The sequence below is a fragment of the Notechis scutatus genome, chromosome 1 (genome assembly GCF_049901735.1).
Source record: "Notechis scutatus isolate UNSWTSFEM ecotype Mainland chromosome 1, rNotScu1.2, whole genome shotgun sequence".
Classification (NCBI taxonomy): domain Eukaryota; kingdom Metazoa; phylum Chordata; class Lepidosauria; order Squamata; family Elapidae; genus Notechis; species Notechis scutatus.
The window spans coordinates 26,229,687-26,254,512 of NC_142009.1; the positions used below are offsets into that span (position 1 = coordinate 26,229,687).

Sequence of the window (24,826 nt, forward strand, 5' to 3'; positions counted from 1 at the left end):
CAACTCTGTCGCCTATTCCTCTTGACTTTTAGTCTTTATTTAATCTTCCTTAATTTTAATTGTTTTGTTTTATCTTTTTTACCTTTTTTCACATTCTATAAGCCTCCCAGAGTCACTGCCACAGCGAGATGGGTGGCATATAAATTTCACAAATAAACAAACAGCCTGTAAATATAATTTCTGTGGCTGATGGTAGTGGTGAAACCAGATAGATTTCTGCACTTACTTGTACGACTTTGCGCCACTGCTATGTGTGGGCATGGGAAGAATTAGTGTTAATAGCAAATTACAGGAAGGTAGCATTTTACTAGTATGGCTAATAGCCATGGAGAGATCTCTTCCTCCCCCATGAAACAGTTCAGCCTGTGTTTATCTTGGGTCAGGGAGCCAATTCCACAAGTGGTGAAGCTGCAGGTGGCAATGACACATCTTCATAGCCCTTATTCTCATGTTGCAGAGGGGGAGCTCGGTGTGACGCAGAAGGGGCGCCATCTCCGCAAACTGCTCCCAGGGGATGTGTTTGGAGAGCTGGCTGTGCTATACAACTGCCAGCGCACGGCAACCGTCATGGGTAAGGAAGGAATTGTGATGTGCGTCTGCTTGTCAAAATTCTCTGCCGCTAATGTCAGTTTTATCAGCTATGCCTCTCATCATCAAAAGAGCCCCAACAACCCGTGTCCACCAACTGCTACCTTTCCCGACACCTTCCTGTCTTCCTTAGGGTCAACATGTAACTCTATTCGGATTGGGTTAGTTCAGAAGGTAAAAATGGAGGTGGAGAGGGAAGAAATGAAAGAGAAGACATGAGAGCTAGGAGTTGATGCATTATTAAAGAAAACAAATATGGCAAAACAACGAAGATCTGTGAAACCACAAAATTGAACCAACAGATTGGAGCCAGAAGCTTTCACACACATGGAATTTATTTCTCTTCACATTGCTCAATCTCATTTGGCTTTGCCATAAAAGGCTATCACAATTATGCCTCTGGAATGTTATGCAATAATTTGATAGTAGTTATTCATAAAATGTAACGGCTGGGGAATATGTTCACCCATCTAAAATAATTAGCCTGAGAACTGAGAGAGGAAGCTTTTATATTTTACATAAAGTATTTTATATTTAGCATGGCCTGTCTAAGATTTCACGCATCAGACCCCTCCCTCCCCATTAAGGATGAGCGTGCCAAGAAGTGTAGCTTCCTATGGAAAATATACTGACCACCAGGGGCATCAAGATGATTCTGGCTTCTTGGACGGGGAGACGGGGCAATTCTGGGATGAGTTGCTGTTGAAATATCCCTTTCCCCACGATGCCCACCAACAGCACTCAGGCCTTGGTGTGTCCTGCCTTTGCAAGTCACGCTGGGCTGGGGCATTCTTGATTCTGTTGCTATGGCAATTGTACAATTGCATCCTTTCCCTCTACTCTGGAACAGAAGCAGAATCTGCTTTTCTCTGTTTTCTTCCTGTGCGAGCGGCTAGTTGCTGATAATGTGTCTCAATGTGTTCTCCCTATTGGGAATTTGCGTATGCCTTTGAATTTTAGCACTCTTATTTGAGCCACCATAGCATTAACTTCGATACCTTATTTAATGAGCACCAGGGGAAAAATGGAAACATTACAGGATTTTGAAGTCTATGTGCGTCAATCGCAGTGTACAAGAGTGCTTGACAAAGTTAATGGTGAAAGCTGCCCACGCTGCTTTCTGAAAATTGCAGTTTCTTTCTGAAATACCCTTTCTAAAATGTGGCAGTTCCCTGTGAGAGGTGAAAGAATGTGTATTTATAAATCAACTTTTTTAGCATTATATAGGAAGGGATGCTATCCGGGGCCACGCCAATGGTTCGCTCACTCGTATTACTGATGACAGTAAACAAACCCAGAAATAAAAACATTTGTTGTTACTACCAAATGTTAAAAGGTTTATGCTGGAAAGGAACTAAAGCTAAACTATAGCAAAACCCTCTTTCTTGGTTAACCATAACTTCTGTCTTCTCAGCCCTCACTGTGGTGGAGTTGTGGGCCATTGACCGACAGATATATCGCAGCATCATCACAGAAAATGCCAAGAGGAAACGTGCTTTGGCCCTCGCAGGCTTGCGAGAGTAAGTAGCCAGAAGGAGGGGAGGATTAAGAAATGTTTGGACAATGGAAGGAAAAAGAATAATGAAAGTAACTTTTGTTCACCAGAGGTCAGGTGTGGTATAAATAAGTAAATGTAGGCAGGACAGGTGTATTGGCTCTGCGATGAATATCCCCTTCTTGATTTCTTCTGTGATTCTAAGAATATTGGCTGGGCTTTTGAAAAAAGGAAGTAATGGAAAAAACAATAGCCAACATTACCTCTAAGGCAAGATCTCAGTGGCAGAGCCAGTTGGGGTTTGGGGATCTGTGGAATTGAAGTTTGGATTAAAGAAAAGAAAAGGAGGATGCCAGGAGTGCATTCTCCAACACTGCTGGATTATCATACCTGGAATGAAGGTATGGGGAAAGAGCAGATGCCAGGAAATGTTCCAAATTATTATGAGCAATTAGGAGTGGGTCCTGCAGCTCCTGTGCCATAGATTTCCAAAGCATTCCTTGTGTGCGCTTCCTCTCCCTCTCCCCTTCTCTTTCTATTGCAATCCCAGGGTGAAACCCCTCCAAGGCCTATCCGATGCCGATCTTTCACAGCTGCTGGACTCTGCAGAAGAGGTAACTGCACAACCATAATAAAGATTCTCTCTCTCTGACTCAGGGTTGGCTAGGATCGTGCCGTAAAGGGGGTACCACTGAGATGGCCCCCAGCGCTTTTCAAGAGACTGAACATTAATCTGTACATTCTTGCAGCGCACCTTCATGCCCAACGAATTCATCATCCAGGAAGGAGATGAGGGGAGATCCTTTTTCTTCATTCTCACTGGAGAGGTGAGTCTTGGAATAGTAAAGTTGTAACAATGAAGAGAGATTTTGAGAAAGTGAAGACCTTCTCATGTTTTCCATTCTCCTTACAATTAACTTTCCACATGTGTAGGGTGAAGGCCAGTGGTGGGATTCCATTTTTTTTTTTACTATCGGTTCTGTGGGCGTGGCTTGGTGGGTGTGGCTTGGTGGGTGTGGCAGGGGAAGGATACTGTAAAATCTCCATTCCGTCCCCATTTCTGGGGTATGGTTACTGCAAAATCCCATTCTCTCTCTACCCTACTAACCTGCTTTCCAGCTCCGTTCTCCTGTGCAGGGCAACCAAAGAAGACCCAGCCAATCAGCTGGGACTCAGGAGGCAGAGAATAGATGGGGGCGGGGCCAGTCAGAGGTGGTATTTGCCGGTTCTCTGAACTACTCAAAATTTCCGCTACCGGTTCTCCAGAACTGATCAGAACCTGCTGAATACCACCTCTGGTGAAGACACAAAGCTCCAAGTCAGGGCATATGTCTGGCAAACAAACTTAAAGCATAGCCCCCTCTTTTTAATAGCGTTCTTACCTGGAGATGTGCTTTACTGGGCACATAATTTCTCTGAATTTTGAGGGCTGTTTGCTAGAGACCCTCCTTCTCCTTTGGTTATTTTGGGAGGTCCTTTCACAATCTCAAGCAAATTGCTGATTTCTCCTGCCTACATCCTTGACTCCTGGCGTGTCCAGGATGCTTCTCAGAATCGGAAAGAGCATTACAAAACATAGGAATGTAGCTATAGGCCAGACCTGAGTTCAACTCTTAAGAATTTTATGGATCCAAGTGTTCTTAACCACAGCATGACAGTGGTTTGCCAACCTAGGCTAAATGGAGTTTGGTGGTTTGTGGCTCGGCACAGAAACCTAGTCACTATTTTGGTGTGTTATGCAAAGCAAGCCATTATGTTACTTGGGCATAGCATGTTATGAGAATACAACAGTTGCATTTTGTCAACCAAAGTTTACAATTTTGTGTGTTTTGTGAATCTAGCCATTCTGAGCTTTTTTAAAAAAAAACCCCTTTCCCATCTGCTGTACCTGGTACAAAAATAGCTTGCCCTGTCTTGCTACTCTCCAAGTGCCAAACTGGGGACCAGTCCCCTCCTTCTCTCCTGTCATGCTGCCTGGTTATCATTTCTTTCCCGGCCTCTGCAGGTTGACGTGACCAGGAATGTGGATGGGCAGGAGGAGCACATCCGAGTGCTAAAGGCTGGAGACCATTTTGGGGAGCTTTCCCTCATTCGGTAAGTGTGGGACACTGGCAGGCTTTGTGCACTGGTTGATACGGATGCCCACTGGAGGTGAAAGAAATATTGTAGTATCGAATGTGCATATTGATGTAACTATTTGCTAGACAGAGTGCATAGCACACAGAAGTTGACTGAGCCAGGAGGCCCCCATGGAAGATCCAGTGGGTCAAGAGTTTTGGACATGTACCCCACTGAACCTCTCCCTTGCAGGAATCTTCCCTTGCTCCAGATCAATCTCCTCCAGGAGGATCCTCTTGCTGGTGTGTTTTTGGATGAGGAGTTACATTCACATAGCACATAACACTTACATACTGTTTCACAGTGCTTTACGGCCCTCGCTAAGTGGTTTACAGAGTCAGCCTATTGCCCATAACAATCTGGATCCCCATTTTACTGACCTCATAAGGATGGAAGGTTGAGCTGGTCAGGATCAAACTCTCATCAGCGAGAATGCAGAGTTAGCCTGCAATACTGCACCCTTGCCACTGTGCCATCACAGCTCCTATATATCATTGTATACCCTTGTATATCAATACACCCCACAGTGTTATTAGCTGTGGGCAACAGTCTTATTAATCAGAGATCACAAGAGAGTAAAATGTGAATTTTCTTTTTTGGCCACTTTTTCACACTTGCAGCAACATTCGCCGGACAGCCAGCTGTCGAGCACAGGGTGAAGTAACCTGCATTGCAGTAGCTAAAGAGTAAGTATTGTTGACCTCTTGCACATATGGAGCCTGAATGTGCAAAGATGTATCGTGAAACCTCTGCTTAGAACTGGCTGTAAAAGATCCTATGATTTCTCCCTAGAGTCAGAAATTCAAACTCCCTGAAGTAGTATTGTAGAGGCTGCTTCTAACCCAGCCTGCCTCATTTTCCATTCTGTAGAAAACATTCACTGATGATGGACTGGTAGGAATGGGAAGGGAAAAGTGACAGATATGTTAGCTTCAGAGAAGCAAATGGCACTCAAGAGCTGTCCAACACCTCACAAATCAAAGAATGCACAGAAACTAAGCTATAGAAAATGCACAGGGTGTTTCTAGGAAACTCTTGAGTGATATTGTTGCAGCCACGGCAATGGACTAAGAACATTTCACTGGTGTCTGGAAGATTATCTTCAGTAGGCATATGGAAGCAGAGGGTACAAAATGAATGAAACACAAGAGGGTTGAACATTTTTAGGTCAGCTTTCAGTACAAATACAAGAGTCAACAATTTTGTGGAAAGCTCAAGAGTTACATCAAAGGGGTTTTTCTTCCTTGGTTTGTGGTAGACAGTTGGAGGGTCCTCTTTGCTTTAAAACTATTTTGAGCTTATGCTTCTTTTCTCAAAAGCTGAGAAATCATGCCATCAGTTTTCAGCAGTGGTCAAGGGACACTATGGGGACTCCACAAAAGAGCTTGGAGGAAGCCCATATGGTTTTGGAGACTTAGTTATGCACCCAGAATACAAATTAAGAGACCATCTATGGTTCTTTGCTATCTTAACTTTCACAGCTTTACATCAATGACCAACATTTTAAATAACTGTATAATAATGAGACAGCCCTCTGCCTAGAAGATTATTGTTTGAAATATAGTGGCTGGATTCTTACAACATTCCAGGTTGAAATGACTTTGAGTAATTGGTAGCTCAGACCATTGTAGGAATCCAGAGTTTAAAATGAAGTAGGGGTGTCAACAATCACTTTCACTACTTGCCTCTCAAAAAGGGTAGAATTGGCTGTTGTATTATGTTAGTGTTTATGCTCCACTATTGAAACCAATATTCAAATAGCTTGCACTTGAATTAAAATAATAATGTATATGGCAAACTTGTTTCTAATGGAAAAAGGAAATAGAGGTCTTTCCCCCCTTTTTACTGTTTTGTTATAAATTTTAGTACATTGTGTGGTTATATACTGTTTCCATTCATTAATGTTTGCATAATATGTTAAAAATTATTGACATTCTATTATTGAAATAGCTTAGAATATTGAGGATAGAAAAGAGAGAAAAATAGTCTATCAATGTTAATTACAATTTAGACTGAAAATATTACAAGCATAAAATTATTTAGCTTTTTCATCCAAAGTTCAATGTAACAGAACCACTACAACTCACATCAAAATAATTGTTATACCAGAGGTCTCAATAGCTGATTACTTATTAAAGTCGCCCTTATATTGTTACTTTGTGTGTGTGTGTGTGTGTGTGTGTGTGTAATAACTATTAATAAAAGGAAAAAGTAGAGCAAATTTAACAATTTGCTAATTCTGTGAGTTGATGCCCAGGCATCTTAGGGTGGCTGAGGTTGAGAAACAAATTTAATTAAAAGAGGGGGGTGGAAGGAGGGAGGGAGGGAGAGAGAGAGTGGGGAAAACAATAGAAGAGAACTATTGGGTTTCTGACTTCCCCCTTTTTTAATACGCCCAACTGATTTGCAATATTTGTAGACATTTAGACCCCCTCAGAAACCAGACCAAAAATAATTATATTTGCCATGCTGCATGATGTGTTTCAAATTGCCAGATCTGGAACCAGTTATCAAGGGAGATGCTGAGCTTCTCTTTTCTTGATGTATCTAAACAGAGGCTGAACTGATTATTCCTTGCAGATGCTTTAATCTGAATTCTTGCACTGAGGAGATAGTAGTTCCATGTGGCAACTCCTCTTATAGTGGGGTGGGGGATATAGGTAGTCCTTGACTTACAAGCATTTGTTTACAATGGCATTGAAAAAAGTCGACAACCAGTCCTTGCACTTATGGCCACAATCACATGAAATGAATTCAGGCGCTTGGCAACCAGCACGTATTTACAATGGTTGCAGCTTCCTGGGTCTGGCTTCTGATTAGCAAAGTGAATGGGGGAAGCTGGTTTTGTTAAAAAAAAAAAAACACTGCATGATTCGCTTAACAACTGTGGCTAGAAAAGTCGTTACATAGGGTTCACTTAACAGCCACCTTACTTGGTAATTGAAAGTTTGCTCCCAATTGGGATCATAGAGGCTACCTGTATGGGGGCCTGTGAATAGTTCCAAAGTGAATGTTCACGACTGTCTTCTGAATCCTCACCCTGCCCTTTTGCAGGGATTTCCAGGAGCTGAGTCCAATGTGTGCTCGTGAGCCGTAAGTATTTCCCTGCTTCTGGGCTGGGTTGAATCGGGATCTGCATTGTGATCACTGAGGCAGTTCAACAAAAGGCTCTTTTGCACCAAGTTCCCCAGTCACAAGTATGAACTTCCAATTGTTTTTGGAAGGCAGAAAGGAACAACAGTGTCCTCTGCTCATCCCAGGCCCACTGTATGTGATTCCCATCCATGTATTCCTATTCCATGTTTCCATTTTGTGGCAGTAACAGGATTTGTTATCTGATTTGCCTGCTGTGCTTTACTTTCTTCTAGGCCCAGTATTGACTTTAATATGTGGACTTCAACTCCCAGAATTCCCCCGATAGCATGCTGGATGGGGAATTCTAGGAGTTAATGCCCATGCATCTTAAAGTGGCCGAGGTTGAGAAACATTGATATAGGCAACTCTGGCACTTTGATTTATTACTACGTGCAGTGGCAGAAATGTCCTTTCAGCTGGCTTAAGGGTTGCTGCCTTGTTGCAACTCTCTGATCTCTGTTGCCAGTGGTCTCCCAGCAGCATTTCCTTGACATGCAAAGTCTCACTGGTTGAAGACATGGCACAAATACATTTTTGAGATTAATATTGTTTCCCTGAAGCTACTCACTTTTCCACCTGGTTTTTTTAAAAAAAGTTCTTTGGTGCACCATTGAAACATTTCCTTTCCTTTCCTTTCCTTTCCTTTCCTTTCCTTTCCTTTCCTTTCCTTTCCTTTCCTTTCCTTTCCTTTCCTTTCCTTTCCTTTCCTTTCCTTTCCTTTCTTTCCTTTCCTTTCTTTTCTTTCCTGCTCCAAATAGCCCATGTGAATAAGAAGAACTGCAAAGTCCTTATTTTGGAGCTGAAATAAAACCTTACTTTCTGTAGTATCAGGAAGAACATGAAACAATATATTCTTTCTCAGCAAAACATACACCTTGAGGGGTCCTTGATGCTCTCTCAGTGCACTGTTCATGTTACCTAGTTTGGATAATGAATAGTCTGTAAGAAAACAGCCGAGCTCAGAAGCACCAAGGACCATTCAGATAATAAATGGGGGGGGGACCCCTAATAATTAAAAAAATTATGCTAGATTTCAACCGGTGACCTCCTGTATGTCAGGAAAATGTTACACCCACTTCATTTGAGAGGCTCCTGCAACAAGAACAGCACAGAAGCTATTAAGGCAAATGGAAAATGGAAAAAAAGGATTATTGTTCATTTTAAAGTTGCTTGGATTCATTTATATTTGAATGCTTTAATTTTCTATACCTAACTTTAATTTAATTTAATTTTACAGAAAATTATTTTTATATGTGCATATAAAAGTATATCTGTTCAGTAAGACGTGCCCAGAGAAAGGAATATGATTGGCAATTGCTTTCCTGGCACAGAAATTTGAGAGGACACAACATTAAGGAGAAAAGATGGGTGGTTTTTAAAGATGAGAAATAAAATAAATAAATAAACATTGTCTATTATCATGAAACACAGCAGTGCAGATTGAACACCCATCAAGTTGCTGCCGAAGTATCAATCCAGACAGAATTTTCTTAAATCAGTTTAGAATCCAACTAGCATCAGCATGGGATAGGAACAGCTTAAGGGTACAACACTGGTATGCCCAGAATCACCAGGTAAATATAATTATTGTCTTCTTATTTCCTGTACAAAATCCTCCAAACCTGGGCTCCAAGACCTATGTGAGGAAGAGCCACATAAAATTGGATTTTATATGGTCTTAAGGATGGATACTTTGTAAAGATGAAATTATTTTGGTTTTTAAAAAAAACATAGTCTTGTATAATGATTCTGAAAGGTAGGACCTAGTTCCAATTTTTTATTTGCACTGTAATTTGAAACAGCATAGTTAGTAAACCAAATTAAATCTTAAAATGTCTAATACTCTGTACATAAGAAATAACTCTGTTTTCATGCAGTGTTTATCCTGTGTGATGCTTTTACGTATGTTGACCACTGGGAGATAGTATATACCAGTAATCGGTTATGCACTCCCTTTTATTGGCCAGTATAAATAAAAATCACAATACTAATCTTCCTAATAGTATATCTCATATATAGACACCTATAAGGGCCTTTAGCTATCCCATTGTTGTAATAGTATTTTCCCCCTTTAAACAAGCAACAAATCACCCTGGATTTATCATGGGTTCCTTTTGGCATCTTTACTGTCTATTTTGTTAATGTTGCAGGCAAGCAACCCAAAAGGAATAAGATAAATGCTTGATCTATTGGCCAGTTTAGGCTGATGTGGGCATGTTTTTTCCCATCTGGCCCTTGGGCATTGTCTTTCGGAGTAGTTCTGTTTTGGACAACACAGCTGACCAGCAGTGATAGAGTTGTGCAGAGAAGTGTGTGCGAGTGAGTTCTCTTCTAGCTGCTTTGTGTTCTGGCTAATCCATGTCTCTGAACCAGGGATCAGTTCAGGGGTCTGGCAGGTAAAGTGTTGAAGGCATCATAGATGTCTTCTGTATATAAGGCATCAATGATCAGGTCTAATTTGACACAAGAATTTAATAGGGGTGCAATCAAAGGAACATGGGGTTAGTGCTATTTGAAAACAATACTCTTTTGGAATAGTGCTTGTCTGCCCTTGTCCAAATACTCTCTGAGGTCAACTGATATTAGCCTTTGTTTGAATGCCTCCATGCAAAACAGCACCAAACCAGAACAAGTTGTGACAGAGGACTAAACCTACTTGTTTAACCATCTGTCAAAATTTTCTTCAGTCCCCTATCATTCTGTATTAAGCACAGTAATTGGGGGATGTTTTCCCACTGGCTGCTAACATATGGAGGGAGGGGAGGAAAACAAAGCTGGAGGAATCCATCAATCACTGTCCTTAGCATGCCCTCTACACTGTAAATGATGACAACACCATTTGCTGGCATTGTGTCTATGGTAGCATAAGGCTAGCCAATGGGGACAACAAATCGTACACTTGAATTTTATTGTTGGCTCAGTGAGTGATGATAACGCTTTAATGTGGAGTCCTAAGTATGATTCTGCATTGATTAATTATCATCCCAGTACTGTAGGTACAAGATACGTTTGATTCCCCTAAATATGATTTTTGCTATTTTGTTGTATTTTTGTAGCTGTCTGCTTATGCAATCCTTGCTTCTTTGATTGTTGTTCCTTTTGTGAACCACAAAATGAATTTAATAAATAATTGAGAAAATGCCTATGGAAAAAAAAATACAGAACTGACTATCCTATTTAATCAGTTAAACAAAACTGACTCAGTGATCTTGTGAAGAATATTTATCTGGCTATCATTTGGGTTGGTTCAAAATATATACTAGCTATGTTCACAAAACATGCTTAACCAGATCAATTAAACTTCAACCAACTGCAGTCATGTAATATATGTTGAGCTTGTTTAATTTTAAACAACCTTAATATATTTGCTTTTTTGGTTCATCATTTTGCTGGGGATAGCTTAGGATGTTGCACAGATTCAGCTAGTTTGCTTAATTTATAATTCAGTGTATCTTTAAGTTCGTAAAATGAATGTGGTAAGTGAAAACATAGTATCCAGCTCCCTATTTTGTTTATGAGTATAATCAGGAGATGATCATTTTTAATGTTTCTCTCCTCCATTCCTACTGAAAGGCTTAGTCCTTTAGCTGGGATCTCCTAGGTGATCTTCCTTCTATTCAATTAATTAAAAATGAAGGATGTTTTCTTTCTGCCTGCAGTACTGGGCCCGGGAAGATCCTTTTTCTTGCCAAATAAGAACACCAATTAAATGTATTTCTTTTTATGGAATCCTAAAGGGAAAGGATTGGTTTTGTGTCCTCCGGTGATCTCTGCAGGTGTAGATTTTGGTCTGAGAAATGTGGCTTATTCTTGCTTTGGTAACTTTCTGCCATTCTGAGAAGAACCTTTCTGAGAAGAACAGAAGAACTCATCTGTCCAATGTTGACAATAAAGCATCATGTTAGTGAATTATTCAGAGCGGAAGAAGGATGATGTATATAACTATGGGTGGGGGCTCAGTTGGCCTGGAAAACTGTGTGGTGTATGTGAGAGAGAGAGAGGGAGGGAGGGAGGGAGAGGGAGAGGGAGAGAGAGAGAGATTTTATTCCATTAATGTCTCTTTTTTCTTCTCTTTTCCCACCCTTCCAGGGAAGTCATGGTACAAGAGGATCTTCCTCTTTCTGAAACAAGACGGTCAGTGTTAAACCTTCTTTATGAATATACTGGTGTGTCATTGCTGGGTATCCACCTCAGTTGCTGATGCTGATCCTGGGAATACATTCATGGAAAAGTGATCACGTAAGGCTGAGGGCTGTCAGGAGAAATAAAACCTTACTTGGTTGGTTTCTGCATTGATGCCAGGCCATGGGTTGCTGTTCCATGATTTACTTAACAGACATCCTATTCTTCTGTGGTTATAAAAGTCACAAAAACCAATGGAAGGCAATACCTCAAACACCTGTTTTTTGTTTAAGTCTAAGCTTTTTGACAATATTCTCAGGGGCTATTTATCCTACTGAAACAACAGTTCTAGGTTTTAAAATTCTAGGTTTGCCCAATTAAAGGACATATTGGGATTTCTGTTGTTGCTTGTAGCCTCCAGGTTTTTATCAAAACTCTGCCTTTTTCCTGCCAGTTTCAGTCGGGGGCGGTAAGAAATCTAAAGGTTGCCCTAGACAACAGTAGTAACAGCAGTGAAGTTATTCATAAAAACAGACCTCTGCTAACAGTCCATTTGTCTTGTTGAGATCATCATATCACACAAGCAAGGGAATATCTTTCCCTGCTAATCAAGAAAACATCATGGCCATAATCTGGAACATTTCCACGAAGTATCAACTTTATTTTTTGTACATCTTATAGATTAAATAGCACTAAAAAGGAATTATAAAGGAGCAAATTTAGGCACAGAAAATCCTGGAAGCTCTAATGCCTCACTGCTCTGAGGAATGGTCATCAACCTACACCAGTCAAAAGTTGGTAGGCTGCAAGTGGAAAACAGAAATGCCAATGGCAAACCAAAAAGGATTTAAATGCAGTTGTCTCAATTAAAGAAGTCAAGCAACACATGTAGCCAAAGGCAAGAACTGTCAGCTCTTTCTGTGCAGCCCCACGAACCTGGAGGAAATGCCGATACTGATCGGTTGTATCTGTACAAGCAATGCAGGGACTCTTTTTTGAACTGAACCAGGATGAATCTGTTTTATGGCAGGGGAATCATTTTCCTTTCGGGCTGCACTTCAATAATGTTATCCATGGTGGATGAGACTGTAGGAAACAATGGATCCAAATTGATATCCTGCAAAGGATATTTGCAACTACTGTTGCTACATGAAATAGCTAAAGACCTTATACCCTATGGTTCTAAGATTGCTGGTAACCCACCCTGGTCTATCAAATCCGCTACCCTTTTTCAAAAAAGGAGTCCCCCAGATGGTTCTCTGGATTGGCCTGCTACCGAAAAGTGAAGGTTTTATTTTGCAATAGGTTCTCAGTGGTCTACCATGCCAATCATTTTTCTATCTTTAGTTGAGGTTCCAGAAGAATGATAGCTGTGGATGAGAGATTCCTGACTTAAGCAATCAGAGCAGTTGCTAGGTTTTATGTACTTGCCCTGCTGTTAAAATAATATTTCAGCTGATATTATTCAGATGGCTGTCAAATATTATTCTTCACTTTGAAAACTCTTGTGGGTTGAAAAGCTGACAATAATAGATAAATCAAACTACAGCATCTAACTAGCAGGTATTTCAGAAATGACAAAGGCAAATTAGCAATGACTATTTTCCCCTCGTGCATTGAATAAGGTAGGAGGAACTGATGGCTCCAGAAACTTGTGATAGATTGTCTGTGCTGTTGAGAATAATCTGATGGTAGGACTGAAAAAGGAAACTTAAATCCATAGAGTTCACAGTCATAGAGGAATTGGGGTTTCTCTATGCTTATAGAAGGTCAGGAAGTTTGCACTCTCAGGAAAGCATCCCAAAATTAGGAAAAGCATGTATTGAAAATGAACAGCTTATTCAGAATTCTGGCAAAAGTGTTTGTGGGGTGTAGAAACTTTCCTAAATCCTAAATTGCGCCCTGCCTGGGTCTGAAATACATGCTAGTCTATGGTAAAATGGGGATTGAATAGTTTGTAAGTCAGCATGCCTTTAGGGCCCAATTATTTTCTTAGCATGTTTGTATCTTGTCAACCTCAATAAGATTTATGTTTAGTATATTGTGGATTCATGTCCTGAGTAGGTATGACAATCTGTCTTGATGCTACAGCCAAGGAGGGAAATATATCATTTTTTTTCCTGATCAGACTATTTTTCAAATTTACTCTGATCATGGACCGCAGAATTAAATAATCCCTGTGGTTTTGTGTTCACATTCACATTTTTAGGTGTTCACATTCACATTTTTTAGCAAATAAGATGGTTATGGTTGGGTTGAGTTGGGTTATGTATGCCTTCCTATTATCTCAATTTTTAAAGCTTTTTTTAATATGAAATTTTGTATCAAAAATTTTAATCCCAAATTAAGGCTCTATTTATCAGTTCAATAAATGGATCAAGGTAAAGGTTCTCCTCACACATGTGTGCTAGTCATTTCCGTCTCTAGGAGGCGGTGCTCATCTCCGTTACAAAGCCGAAGAGCTACGCTGTCTGAAGACATCTCCATGGTCATGTGGCTGGCATGACTAAACGCCAAAGGCACATGGAACACTGTTATCTTCCCACCAAAATGGTCTCTATTTTTCTACTTGCAGTTTTACATGCTTTCAAACTGCTAGGTTGGCAGACCCTGGGACAAGTAACGGGAGCTCACTCCGTTATGCGGTGCTAGGGATTTGAACCACCAAACTGCCAACCTTTCTGATCGACAAGCTCAGCATCTTAGCCACTGAGCCACCATGTCCTTTGGCTACATGCTAAAAGAGCAGAATGTGTAACACAAACGTACTGATCCAAGATTTTAGAAATCCCTCAGTGCTATTGAAAGTCATTCTCCAACTCTATGAAATCCAATTTTTAGGCATTCATCGTTAACAGTGCCTATTTGCACTCTTTCTGCGAGAGATCTCACATCCACTTAGCATTACACATGCAGACTAAGAGCTGCTAACCAAACTTGTTCATTATTATTGGATTGGTTTAATATTAATCTCACAGTGCTGCTCGCATTATTGCTTGCAGTTTTCAGCCTCTGATCCATCCACTGATTGCCAGGCACATGGGGGGACTAAGTGTCAGCATGCAGAGGGAAGCAAGGACTGAGACAATGAGCGGGGTTCTGACCCACACATGTGAGGAGGCTGCAGTGGACCACACTTTGAGAGTCACTGCTGTGGAAAGTAGTACTTTTCCAGCTGCTCTTTGCTTTGAGAAGGAAGGGTTGTGCTCCACGATACTTTTGTTTCTGGTAATGAAAAGCCATTCCCTTACCCAGAGACTGCTATTTGCATTTTTACAATATTCACACTGAATACAAAGTCACATTTAGGTCAATCATATACACCTGCCCCCGCAGAAGAGGACGCAGCTGCTGAGATTCAGCTAATTTCTGGGAAGGAAAAATGAGACTGCTGAGAGGAACAAGCAGCTGTTAAGGTTGGGGTTTTGTGTGCGCGCGTTGCTCTTTTTTTGCTAGGCTGCTGCTTTGAGCAAAGTTAATCTTTGAGAATGGAGCACATCAAGTGACCAATTAAAAACCCTGTCCTAAGGAAGGCCTTCCAGCAGCTACATTCCCAGAAAATGTTGAACAAGGACAATTGGCAGTTTTGCATTGACAAGCATGTTATCCTTCAAGGTGTTAGGTTTATATAGCATCATGTGTGAAGCACACCTATTTGATTCAAAGTATAACACACCTTGAAATGAGCAAGTGGCTACTTTTTAATTCAAGTAACAAATCTAATGAGCTGAAATATAATAGCTAAAAGTATTCTGATTTTGCAGATTTCCTGAGACAAACCTGATTATTATGTTACTGACTTCATCCATATAAGCATTGAAGAAGAAAAAAAGCATAGTACTGTAGACTTCATTAAGAAGAAAGTAAAGGACAGGAGGATGTTCAAATAAATAGCCAGATCTGATCCCTCAGATTAAAGATACTGTGTTTCTCTGCACCACACTGAGAATTTTTGATGTTGGACTGTTAGAGGAAGAACATATTTTTTTTCCTGCTGGTTTCCTGGTCCATTTTGTAGCAGGTTGATTGCTTGCTGTCTCTGGAAGGAAGATTGATTACTAACATTGGTCTTGGGAAATCCTGAATCGTCATATTATTGATGGGCAATTTCTCTCTCTCTCTTCCCCTCCTTATTCTTTCTTCTTCTCAGGGGTTCCTTCCTAGAGGGCCCCCCAACTCCGGTGCGACTCCAGGATCTTCTGCCTGTTTTCTATGAGGATGGGGAGCAGAGAGGGAGACCAGTGGTTTTGGGCACTGGCGGCTTTGGCACTGTTGAGCTGGTAAAGAATGGTTTGGGTGTTAAAGTTAAGGTTAAAGTTGTATCTAGTTTGATTTATCTCACTGCTTAGGTGGCCTGACACCAGGAATCTGCTGTTGGGTTTACATTACAGCTTTCCTCCTGAAACTCACGATTGTCTACTATACATACTATTCCCACTTCCAGTTTTTCCAATAATAGGAAATTGGCAAAGTATGTTTTACCAATAAAGGAGGAGATGTGTAGCTCAGGGTTGAAATAAGAGGCCGTTGGTGTTCTCTGAGCTTGGTTGTTTTCTGGCAGAGGTTTCATTATCCAAACTAGATAACATCATCAGTGATGATAGCACTGATGATGTTATGTAATTTGGGTAATAAAACATCTGCAAGAAAACAACCAAACTCAGAGAACACCAAGGACCCCCTCAAGGTATGTTTTGTTGAGAAAGAATAATTGGTCCAAGGGGACCCATTGTTTTCCATGGTTGAGGAGGAACCAGGGTCTCTAGTTCTGGTCCAACTTCATAATTGTTATATCATTTTAGGTTGTTCCCAACTATCTTCACTCTTGCCTCAATTTATCATAAAATAGCATTGTAGAAATTATGGGATATATGTTTTAATCAAGAATATTGTGTGAAGTTCTGGTGTCCGTAGTTGAAAGGGAACAGAGTAGAGGTGGAAAAAGTGCAGAAGAGGACTACCAAAAAATATCCTTGAAGTTTGCCTGATAAGAAAAGGCTAAAATATTTAGAACTATTTAGCTTTGAAAGAAAAGGCAATAAGATATAATCAAGATATAATCAAAATCTGGTGTGGAGAAATTTGTTAGGGAAGAGTCTCTCAATGTATTAAGATCAAAGGTTATCCAATGAATAATTGGAAGTAGCTTTAGAACAGGCAAAAAGGTGTTTCTTCACACATTGCATAACTGACTATTTGAATTCATTACCCAAGATTGTGGTGATGGCCACTAATTTGGACAGCTTTAAAAGGAGATTAGATAAAGTCCCAGGGACAAATATTTCAAGAGCTATTCATCTTTTAAGATTTTGTATGAGGTACAGCATGCCTCCAAATGCAAGAATTATGAGGACTCCAAAGGCATTTGACTGAAATTTTTTTTTGAATTAAGTCAAGTCTTGGTTGGGTTCAACGAGGCTATTTTTATGGAGAAATTAGTCCCATGGAAGCTTCTATTCCATCCAGACAATCTTCTCAGCACACTGGCATTCTCAACAATGCTATGGCAAAAACTAGGCAGAAGATTCTTAGATAGGATAACAGATAGATGAATGTATGTATATGGGGATTAGAAAAGGTTTGAAAGAAATTCCGACTGAGCAAACTGAAAAAATGTCATCAGTGTGACAGCTGAGGATCTACTTAATGGAAAACCTATTTTCAAAAACTTAACAAACTCAACATTAATCAAGTTTAACATGCTGTGCAAGGCACCATTATGTTTTAAACCAGGGTTGTCAAACTCCCGGCCCGTGGGCAAGATGTGTCACATGCTGGCCACGCCCATGCCTGGTTTAGCGAAAGGCAGAAAAGTCCCGATGTGTCACGTGGCACCACCATGACGATGTGAGTTTGACACCCCTGTCTTAACCTGACCTGGTTGAGTGTACTCTATGAATAGAAGTACACCCTCCCAAGCTACTCCGCCACACAAACTTCATACAACTATATTCTCATATATAATAGAACTATTGCAAATAAGAGTGATCATTGCATAAGAGCCTGTAAACTAAAGAACAATTGACAGAGGTAGCCTCAAGAGCATTTGGAGAGAAGAAGGCTCTTGGAACACCTTGGACTTGCTAGTTAGACTTTGCTCTTCTTCTTGCTCTTACTAATCTGTGCCAGGAGCTTGCTGCCTGCTGGCCCTTTAAGGGATACCTTGAGGATCTGCTACTCCTGCAATCTTCTCATATCTTTAGCAAAGTGAAGATGCTCTTTTAACAGTGGGAGGTCAGCTTAATTGGGAGGAAGCTAATAATGGAATAAGAAATACGTTCCCAATGGCTTTGGGGATAGAGATTTTGACTTTCATTACTGTCCTAGCTAGTTAACAAAATGAAGTAGCCTCATTGGTATTGGGGAAATATTTTTGAAGAAGGTAATTATACGAATTTCCCATCTTACTTCCCAAGAGAGCTACCCCTCTGGGAATCTACCAGTGACAGATAAAAGCTGATCCAGTCACATGAACACATCTTTGCCCAAAAAGGAAGCATAGTACTATAATGAAGTTACAAATCTAGTTTTATGTTACTTTAAGTAGGGAAAAAATGAACTTGCAATATAAGAAGTATTGGCGCACAATGTTTACATCTTGGGCTAGGTTCAAAATACAGCAGCTGTTATGAACTGAAGGGAGAATATTAAGGCTGATTCGATGTTCTTATGCCATTGAAATGGTTGCCCCTTTACTGGCCAGGCAACTGGAAGTGAGATTGGCAGCACTTTCCTTCCAAGAGGACAAAATAAGGTTCTCAACCTCCCACTTCTGGATAAAGCCTCTCTGCCCCACTTCTGTTTCACCTTCCCAAGCTTAGCTCTCCCATTTGCTCACTAAGAGGAGGCCATGAAATGAATCTGGGTTTGTGGGCATCTTGCTCTTTGGATCATAGGAGTAAGAATTTCTGAGCTACTTTCCTTCTTCTGCAGGTCCGAAACACAGTGGAAGGCCAGGACTATTTCTTTGCCCTCAAGCGCCTGAGGAAAGACCATGTGGTGCAGAAGCGACAGCAGGACCATGTTCTGATGGAGAAGAAAGTCCTGCAGCAAAGCCGCTGCCCCTTCATTGTCAGGTTGGAATTCCCATGCTGTGGAAGGAAAGGAAAGGAAAGGAAAGGAAAGGAAAGGGAAGGAAGGAAGGAAGGAAGGAAGGAAGGAAGGAAGGAAGGAAGGAAGGAAGGAAGGAAGGAAGGAAGGAAGGAAGGACCCTGGGGTGGGGATGAGCTGAGGGCTGGAACTGAGGAGATGGCAGCGATCATGGCCCAAGTGGCCAGACTTTGGCTTTATAGCAGCCTTGATGAAGACTATCATAAATCTGGAGGATCATTAGGACTGTTTCCTGCTATTTAGAGGTTTGTCCAAAATTTTGAACCAAGGTATCATAGCCCTAGCTGCTATGACCTCAAAGGCTATTACCATTCTCAATTATGCTAACTGGACAGGAGAGCTAAGGATAATTACAAGGGCCCTGCAAAGATCTTGCCTAATATGTAAAAAGCAAACATAACTCCTCCATTTTGAAAAAAAACAAACCCACCCAAATCTATAGTTGGATGATATCTTCAGCAGAGCCATCCATACCGATGCAAATGAGTGGGCAAGATTCTAGAAAGTGCCATCATTTCAAGAGAGTACAAAGATGGGTGGAAAGAAAGAAGTAACAAAAGCTGGGATAGGTATTTCAGTCATGAGATCTGCAGCATAAAATCAGCCTCAGAATCAAGATTTCACTGGATATAATTTTGGTGGTTAGCCTCTTTAGATTCCAGGTAACATTCAAAGACGAGAGTAATGCATACTGAGTGTATCAGCTCTGAAAGTACAAGGCCATTAGTCAACACCATTTTTGACTTATTTGATGTGATCATTCTAATAGACTGCTTGGGTAAGCTTGTAAGAGTCTGAAAGAAAGCAGCTAAGAGGAAAGAAAATTAAGATAAAAATCAATTAATTTTTGTAAAAAACCCCACCCCTTTGATTAATAGGACCCCTAATTCCTATAGTGGTGAATGAGATACCAGGGAAACATCTAGTGCAGTGTTTCTCAACCTTGGAAACATTGAGATGTGTGGAATTCTACACCTAGAATTCCCCAATCAGCATGCTGTGAAATTCTGTGAGTTGAAGTTCACACATCTGGAAGTTGCTAAGTTTAAAATATGAAAGACACACCCTCTTGTTGGAGAAGATGGATCTCTGTTAATGGTTGATCAACTGTGCCTTTTTTATTGTCTGTTACTATGTCCTTTTTGAGCAGCAGGTATATTTTTTTGTTTTCCTTTTATTTTTAAAATATCTAAGGAAGTATTTGAGTCATTCTTAGCATTGCTTACCAGTCTCACCATCCCGAAGCTTATGAACATAAACATGAAATTTTGTTTTCCTACAAACCTTCCTATAGTTCTAAGCCTAGGCTAGCTGATTGTGTATGCTGATCTATCTGTCTTACTGTTTCAATTTGTGTCCTTTTATTTTCAGAACTTCACTAAGGGTTTTTTGTTTCCTGTCCTTCATTTTTTCTCAATGGCCTGCAAGTGCACTTTAAACATCTCCATTTAGAGAACTGCCATCCTTGAGGTCCTTTTTGTTGGCCAATTACTATTGTTTCTCTTGCCACTGAATCCTATTTATCATTGCTCTGAGTATTTTAAAGTTTCAGATATGTGTTCAATTGCATCCAGCTTCCATTTCCCTTAAAACCAAGCTCAAGCATGGCAAAGTTAATTGCCTCAAATGTTTCTGCTATTTTCCTCATTAATGAATGGCTTTCCCCAAAGGAAAGTTAAACTACAATCTACTTGTCCTTGAGTTCACATAGACCTCTTTGTCTTACTTGGACATTTTGAAAAATTGAGTAAACTCTCTTTACAGGACATTGTCAAATGGTGGGACTGGGAAACCATCCACCAACCATGCCAAAAATTGATTCAAATTGAACTGGAATGAATAGAGTTGGATGAATAGAGTTTTGAAGAAGCACTAAATAAGCACTGGTCAAGTAGGGGAGAACTTCTCTTTCAATCCTGGAATCTCCACAAGCCCGGTGATCAACTTTTCAAACATGTGGATGTTGGGGCTATAAAAGAGCCAGAGTCTCCTCTTTCAGAAGACTGTAGGCCTTTCAGTTTTCTGCAGGGTTGGAGGAGGGGGAAAAAGGGGTTGTGGAGAAGCTTACTAGAGAATTGAAGGGGAAGAAGACATGTTCATAACAGCCTAAACTTGCCAATAGATGCCAAGTTGATCCCGTCTCCTGTGAAACATTGATTGGCCTCCAATAGTATGCTTGGTTAAGTGTGTCAGAGTCAATACATTTTGAAATTGCTACTGGTTACTGCCAATGTAACTGGAAAACACCAGTTTTCACATGTACTCCACCCAGACACCCTTTAATCCTATAATATCCTTTATAACTAAACATAGAATGCCGTATTTATCTACCTTGCATTCAGTCTTGTTGCCTCAGCCTTGTAAGACCATTTCAAATCCTAATTCAATAGAACCCTCAGAATTGAGGGGTCCTTGGCACTCCCTGAGCTTGGTTGTTTTCTTGTCAATGTTTCATTTTATCCAGATTATTCAAACATAATCAGTGCAAATAAGGAGTGGGAGTTGAATTCTGGAAGTTAAAGTCCATACAAATTAAACGTTGCCCAGGTTCTTCTATAATATTGACTGCCTATCCCAGTTTGAGAGGGAACAATAAAATAGGGGACTATGCGGAAAAAGCCCTCACAAACTGAAATTATTATGGCTGCAACTACCTTGGCAGTTGGAAGATAATTTATGTTCATATGGCAATTAGAGTTCCATTGGATTTTTCATAAGTAGCTGAACTGAATTAACCCTGGGGTTCTGTAGAATGCTTAATGTATTATTTACATTCCATATATTCATTTACATTCACATAGTGGCCAAGAAACCCAGAGCTTACTCTATTCAGCAAATGTGGTGTTAATAGTGTTGTACTTGTGCATTTTGCTCTTTTTATTGCTTCATAAGTCCACGCATCTTAAAGTTGCCAAAGTTGAGAAGCACTATTCTAGTCAAACGCCCAATTAAACAAAACACCATAGTCTGTTCCAGCTGTGGAGCTGGACAAATGCTTTTGCAAAGCCAAAGTAGCCTGAGGAGCATTCTTTACAGGAGCTGAAAAAGCAAAGAAGGGGTTGGTTTTGGTCATGCTCCAAGGTTTAAAATGACTTCCTGAGCCTTCTCTGAGCTTGATGGCTTTAGTGAAGCAAGGGGATTGCTGGGAGAGTTATCCTGAAGGCAAAGAGGCTTTGAGGAAGAATGTGGATTGTCCTGTCCACTGTTGATTGATGTAAAGTGCTTTAGTTCCCTTTGCTACCACTGGGACTGATTCTGTCCATCTCTCTTCACCCTCTTTTATTCTCCCTAGGCTTTTTTCAACCTTTCGAGATAGCCGCCATGTCTACTTGTTGCTGGAGTTCTGCCAAGGAGGCGAGCTATGGGCCAAGCTGCGTGAAGTGTATGAAGATGCAGCCATGGGACTTGGGCAGTGTGGGGCAGGATGGAAGGGTGGGGTAGAAAATGATCACCTGCATGTCTTTCGCAGTTATTCCAAGGTCAAAATGGTTGTGGGCCATAAGTTTTGCAAGTTTTGCTTCTTGGCCCACAAAATATACCTTCCACTTAGGATATACACTTCTGGCCCAATGCTCCAGCACCAAGGAAGAGTCCCAAACAGTTCATTGTCCTCTCTATATTACCCTCAATGACTACCATCTATCGTTATGTTTGGGTGGTTTCAAGCTTTCCATGTAGATATTCTGAATCTTAAACTTGGCTAATAAAGCACAGTATTAGTACGATATATTTCCCCAAGTCAGATAAAGAAGTAACATGTGATTCTTAGTGTGAACTTTGGTTATATATATATATATATATTAATGGCTTAGTTTGTGGGAACAACTGAGAATGTTATAGATATGCAGTCAATTGCTATCTGCCAGAAACCTGTTACATCCCCAAAGAAGAATTGTATCATAGTTTAATGTACTCATAAAACAACATTCTAAAATAATAGGAAGGTCCACCCAATATGCTTCATCATGAAAACCCAGCTCCACTTTAACTAGTCTAATCAGTGGGGTGATTCCTGTCATACAATTGCTTGGGAGGGATTAGCAGTAAAAAAAAGATGGAGCTGATGAAGTTGCTTCCCACTCCATCCTGTTCATGAAGGAAGCGGCTTAAGCTATCTCAAGCATCATCATCCCAGAAGGTACATAAGGGTTTTCCTGGCCCAAATTGGAGATAACATGGATTGACTATGGGATAGTTTGTATTCAAATTGTGTTATCTCCTCTTACTGAAATAATGTCAGCGTTCTGAGTAATGCACCCATTGAAAGCAGAATGAGGTAAGTAGATCCCTCTAAAACATGTTTATTGGATACATCTTATCGGCACCGTTGGTGAAAACCAACTCTGGAAGTTCCTGTGGTTTTCATCTAATTAAAAGAATGAAACTTCCCCCCTCCCCAGTGTCATCAATCACATGGTCCAATGAATATAGCTAGAAAGCTCCTCTTCTTCACCAGCCACCTGTTACGATGACTTTGGTTCTCACAGGAAAACTTTTTATTTTGACTGTAAGCTGGGCTATCTACTCCCCCCTCCCTTCTTTCTCAGGCTTCGTGGCAACTTTGAGGCAGCACAAGATGGCTTCAGCCAGGTTCGCCTCAGAGTTGACAACTAATCCATTTGCACAATATATTGAATTAAATGCAGTCACTAGATCTATGATTGTTTTGGGTTAAGTATGTTGTATGAGAACAGCCAAAATATATACTCTGCCACTTAAATCCCTTTTTTATTTCCAGCCGCTGCTTCTCAGAACCTGTGGCCATCTTCTGTTCTGCTTGTGTGGTTGAGGCTCTGGACTACTTGCACGGACAGGGCATTGTGTATCGTGACCTGAAGCCTGAGAACCTCATGTTAGATGCCAAGGGCTACATAAAACTGGTAACAGAGGTTGAAGAATGAAGCATTTTTCACACAGCGGCCCTAAGCTGCTTATCTGCCATGCTGAAAACAGCTAGAAATGCCATTGCTGCCCAAATTTCAAGCTGTTCTTCAGCTATGGCAACGGTGCTGTTCAGCCCAGGTGTCCTGTCCCAACGGTGATATTTGTGAATCCTCCTGCTGCTTTATCCCTCCAACCTGCTCCTAGAAAACAAACACCAGTGACTTTTCTTTCCATGAACTCATGAGGATGTGAGGGTTTCCATTGATAAGACTATGGTATGAGGCTTCCTCTATTGCAGGGCTGTCCAACCTTGGCCCCTTGAAGCCTGGCGGACTTCAACTCCCAGAATTCCCCAGCCAGCTGGCTGGGGAATTCTGGGAGTTGAAGTCCGCCAGGCTTCAAGGGGCCAAGGTTGGACAGCCCTGCTCTATTGCCATCCTCATATAAAATAACTCTGAGGTTGATTGTCTTATCCACTAACTTGTTTTCCCTGGACCCTTTCTGAAAATGGGTCTGCCCGAGTAGCAGAAAGTCAGGTATATCTTCCCTGCGAGTCCAGAAATGTACAGTCTGAGGTTTCAAGGCACATATAGTCCAGTCTCAGCCTGGATTGTAACTCCTACTGACCGCCAAAAGTAATTCCCAATTTGTAAATTGCAATGTGACAGATGGAAAAACATTATTAAAATACACACTTTGAAAAGCATCAACTATTTTTAATATTAATTACATCAAAGTGTCAATGAAATAAAATTAAATGTAGCTTTCATCATGGCCCTATCAATTATTTTTGGAGGTTTAGCTTCCAGTTCTGGGGGGTGGTACAAATGCGCTATCAGGGTCCCTGGTACACGAGCTTTCCACAATGGCCAGGTGTAAATCTTCAGGATCGCTCAAGTCTACATGCTTTCAATTTCAATTCAGTTTATTGCAGCCATAGACCAGAGACCAGAACAAATAAAAAAAACTCCAATTTAAAATTCTAGAATAAAATAATAAATAACAGGTAAAATTTATGATAAAATCCACTCTGTCAATTACACATGGTCTAACTATACTAAAATTACAATCATAAAACTATAATTGAAAATTGAAATTGTTCAAGTCTACATGGAGAAAAAAAATTCTCTCTTGCTTTTCTTCACTATTGCAGTTAGGTGGGTTTTTTTTTTTTAAACAGAGTATCTCTAAATAGAAATGTTTACTTTCCCACCAACGTCTGACCTCTCTTCCACTTCCTGCCTTTATTTTTCTAATATTTTTTTAAGCCATGTAGGTTGTTGGCCATCTGTAGAATTCTGCATTGTTTTCTGAATAAAAAGATTTGGGGACTCCAGCTTCATATACATATGGATTGATGGGGGGCAGCGGGAC

The 24,826-nt window shown here is 40.6% G+C and overlaps 1 protein-coding gene across 5 annotated transcripts in view; it reads left to right on the plus strand.

Moving 5' to 3' along the window:
- The window catches only part of LOC113414552 (cGMP-dependent protein kinase 2-like), a 70,312-nt gene that overhangs the window by 41,780 nt on the left and 3,706 nt on the right, over positions 1 to 24,826 (plus strand). For all 5 annotated transcript variants that reach the window (XM_087949200.1, XM_087949175.1, XM_087949169.1 and 2 more), the window contains 12 exons: positions 458 to 571; positions 2,003 to 2,108; positions 2,634 to 2,697; positions 2,833 to 2,910; positions 4,089 to 4,177; positions 4,822 to 4,887; positions 7,256 to 7,294; positions 11,426 to 11,470; positions 15,609 to 15,738; positions 18,392 to 18,534; positions 21,861 to 21,950; positions 23,307 to 23,448. In XM_087949200.1, the coding sequence (XP_087805326.1) occupies positions 458 to 571; positions 2,003 to 2,108; positions 2,634 to 2,697; positions 2,833 to 2,910; positions 4,089 to 4,177; positions 4,822 to 4,887; positions 7,256 to 7,294; positions 11,426 to 11,470; positions 15,609 to 15,738; positions 18,392 to 18,534; positions 21,861 to 21,950; positions 23,307 to 23,448 (1,106 nt within the window). The remainder of the gene's footprint in view (positions 1 to 457; positions 572 to 2,002; positions 2,109 to 2,633; positions 2,698 to 2,832; positions 2,911 to 4,088; positions 4,178 to 4,821; positions 4,888 to 7,255; positions 7,295 to 11,425; positions 11,471 to 15,608; positions 15,739 to 18,391; positions 18,535 to 21,860; positions 21,951 to 23,306; positions 23,449 to 24,826) is intronic.